Source organism: Ipomoea triloba, chromosome 2 (genome assembly GCF_003576645.1).
Source record: "Ipomoea triloba cultivar NCNSP0323 chromosome 2, ASM357664v1".
NCBI classification, from domain to species: Eukaryota; Viridiplantae; Streptophyta; class Magnoliopsida; order Solanales; family Convolvulaceae; genus Ipomoea; species Ipomoea triloba.
In genome coordinates, this window is record NC_044917.1 from 5,377,989 (window position 1) to 5,381,559 (window position 3,571).

Sequence of the window (3,571 nt, forward strand, 5' to 3'; positions counted from 1 at the left end):
GCATGTGCTCCATTTTAACTAAAAGACTAATCTTATAGTTGAATTGTAAACCCATTATCTCTTGCGTGGGGTTGGCTTGGCTTCATACCAAATTGAAGCATGTATTCCATCTCAACTAAAAGGCTAAATTGATAGTTGAACTGCAACCCCACGACCTCTTGCATGGGATTGGTTCTGATACCAAATTGAAGCATGTGTTCCATCTCAACCAATAGTCTGAATTGCATATTTATGTTTATACAAAAAAAGGAATAACATCAAAGGAGCTTCAGGAATAGAATTTTATCTTATTTTGATTCATATTGCAACAAGGAGGGGAAGTTTTCCATTATACAGAAAAGCAAGCATATGTAGTAGCATACAAATCCTTTTTCTGTCATAAGACATGTATGCTAGTACATATGCCTATTAACCCAAGTATTACTACTTCATACACTGAAGCTAATTTAGACACATAAAATTAGAGCAGTGAAAGGAACTATACTGAAGAAGCTAAGATCCATCAATTAAGATCAGTGATCACCTTCCCTCACCAGAAATCTCCCAGGGAAGATGAGCCCGAAGAGTTGAGGAACGAGACTCGTCGCCTCTTGCTCGAGAGACTAGTCCTCGAAGAGAACTCTTCCGATGCATAAAACTTATCGAGCACAGACCGCAGAGCCTGGTGAACCGAGCTAGCAAGGAACTCGCGCCTCTCAGTATCCTCAACGTTCCCCTCGTTCTCAGTCACCACGAACAGGCTAACCATCCGGCTCCCCAGAGTCGCGATCTCGGCCCTCAGTGTCTTGAGAGGGAGAGCATCAAGAGCCTGCCTTAGCTCAGAAAGAAGCTCATGTTTATAGTCACAGCACAGAGATGCCTTGATGGAATACGTAGCTCCATCGCACCCTTCAGCCTGCTGTTCGACTCGAACTTCATCCGTGTCTGTTGGCACAAGAATCCCTTTTGTAGCCTCTGATGCACTGCCCCTCAGCTCTTTTATCTCACCGATAACTTTGGCAAGCAATGCTGCTTTGTCCATCTGTCATAACAAGCCACAATTTTGGTTACTTTTTGGCAAATTTAAAGCTATAGATTATGGTCATATGATCATATCTCCTCTACAAACTATGATCAGAATTCAGAATTCATAAACACCATTTAAGGACTAAACTAAGGAAATATTATGACTACCATTAACACAAAATTTAAGGCAGTAATTCCAAAAGCTATTGAGTTATCAAGAAAGTTAAAAATAAGACCTTGTTTGTGCCAGGGATGAGGCTCCTAAGGGTGCTCAAATGGCCATTGATTCTCTCTCTGCGCCGCCTCTCTGCTTCACTATGATTCCTCAGAGCAATCAATGCCTTCTCCGGGTTAACCCCTTTTTGCCCAGGCCTCACCAGAGCCCTCACAAGCTCTCCCTTCTCAGTATCCAAAACCAATGAAGAAGATGAAGATGACCCATTTCTTATCATCCTCTGAATCCCATAGTTCTCAGTAGAAAACCCTGCAAAACTATTGAAAAATTCCATCTTTTCTCTTTTTTACAAACCAGAAACACATGAAATGATCTCAGAACAACAAGAATCGCCGCCCAAACACTCTAAAGACTGCAACTTTTTTTCCTCGTACTCTTTTCTTCAGAAACCTGGAGGCCAGAGATAAAACATAGGGGAAAGTTTTGGGATTCTTGAACTGGGGATTTTACACTCAGAACTTCCATGGCTTGAACCAGACAAGCCAGTATACTGTGGTCTTTTTGTGAAGTGGGTCTATGAACAAGAAAGCAATATCTGTATAAATACTTAGTACTACTACATCTGCCTCAAGAATTCAAACGTTATTGGAGGTTTTGGGATAATCCCACTATTGAGGATCAGCACAAGATTTATGGAGTTTGACAGGACAAATACACAGTGTTAATGTGTGTGTGTGTGTGTGTCCATTCACACACTATTTAAGGGCTAAAGCCATAGAGGGAGACAAATATTTAATGGCTGAAGGGCCAGCAATGTCTACCAAATCTTGTACTGAAAAATATTAGTGGGATTTAATTATTTTAAATGGAAAAACATGCCCTCCTATATTTCCACATGCCCTTGTCTTTGCTTAAAGAGAAAAAACAAAACAACACTAAAAGCAGAAACAGTATATTTTAGCTCAAACCATCTTTTAACTGCAGAATGAGGTGCTGAAACATTTCAAGAAACTCAGCCACGAGAGAAAATGACACTTGGTAGTTCCTTTCAACTATTATGGGAAATATTTAGTCTAAATTAGTGTGTCGTGTATGTTTCATATGTTATTGAAAGATGATATGTGTTGGACGGTGGACATAAGCTCTTGACTGAACTACCTAAACTTTTCTTCGTTTTTAGTCTTCTATTCTTGATCTCTCGATCCCGTTTTACTCAATATAGTGTCATGCCAAGAAAAAAAAGATAAATTCCTCCCATTTAAGTGTTTAATTTGTTCTTCATGTGTTGTTATAGCAAGATATGTGCCTTCATTTCGTTCTTTCTTTTTGAAAGTAGACTATTGTGGTGGGAGAAAAACCTTTGATGTGTCACTCAAGTCTAACTAACAAAGTCTAGACATTACTCATGATGTTTGTTAAGGTATAATTAAGGGAAAAATAAAGATGGAATCTTATATCTATCATCCAATTGCAATATCCTTTTGGAATTAATTATTAATTTAAAGGTCATATAAATTAAATTTTCTCTTCTCTTTGTGAGGAAGAATTCCAAGAGAACTCGGGTTCGATTCCCACAAGTGACGATTCCCCTTAGACCAGCTCCCTTGTCTCCCGGAGCGAATATGGGTGTACCTGGACCGTTAAACGGACAGAGAAAGACCCCGTGAATTTACCAAAAAAAAAAATTAAATTTTCTCTTACTAAAAGCACTACATAATATTCACAATCTACGTGACATTAGTTTAAAAAGAAAATTCTTTTATTTTTATTGGTTACCCATGACTTTATTGTTTGTCATGAGTTAATAAAGAATTTAGACAATAATCAAATTCAAAAAATATCTAATACGTCAAATAGTGTATATTATGTATTGATTTTTTATTTTATTTTATAAAAATATAGTATGAATTTGCTGCATAAATATAAGGAAATAAAGTTACAGATTTATTGTGGCAACTCGAGCTGAGTTGATAGGACAATTGGCTTGGTAATTATAAAGTTCCAAGTTTGATTCCCTAAAGTAGATGTTTATTTGCCTTCTTGGTTTGAACTTGACTGATTTACCTCGTTATAGTTATTTGCCAACTAGGGTCACAAAACGAGCTTCACCTAGATCGCATATTTGGATAGCGACTACGGACTTTCTTGAATATTAGGGAAGGGTATAATATAACTTTTGACGTAATAATAAATACATTATTTTAATTTGTAACTATATAATTTACCCTTTTTTTAATCTACATTCTTCTAATTTCTTTCACTTTATGAAATTCAATTTTTTTTTTTTTAAAAAAAGTACAAAATATATTTACAACCATCTAGAAGAAAGCATGTGTTCTATAACCTATTAAATAGGAAAAAAATTTGAACAAGATTTCTCCAAACCAACAA

General features: G+C 36.6%; 1 protein-coding gene across 1 annotated transcript; it reads right to left on the minus strand.

Annotated features, from left to right (window-relative positions):
- Positions 1 to 267: 267 nt before the first annotated feature.
- Positions 268 to 1,931, minus strand: LOC116008421 (transcription factor bHLH30-like). Its single transcript, XM_031248684.1, has 2 exons — positions 1,242 to 1,931; positions 268 to 1,021 (listed from the first exon to the last, which is right to left on the minus strand). Exons 1-2 carry the CDS (start codon positions 1,512 to 1,514, stop codon positions 530 to 532), a joined length of 765 nt encoding a protein of 254 aa, XP_031104544.1. The 5' UTR covers positions 1,515 to 1,931; the 3' UTR covers positions 268 to 529.
- Positions 1,932 to 3,571: the final 1,640 nt, after the last annotated feature.

Bases quoted from the DNA above. Each gene is read 5' to 3' on its own strand.
- LOC116008421 (XM_031248684.1), bottom strand. From the start codon at position 1,514: ATGGAATTTTTCAATAGTTTTGCAGGGTTTTCTACTGAGAACTATGGG. The intron at 1,022-1,241 runs GTCTTATTTTTA...TTGTTATGACAG, and splicing joins TCATCCCTGGCACAAACAAG to ATGGACAAAGCAGCATTGCT.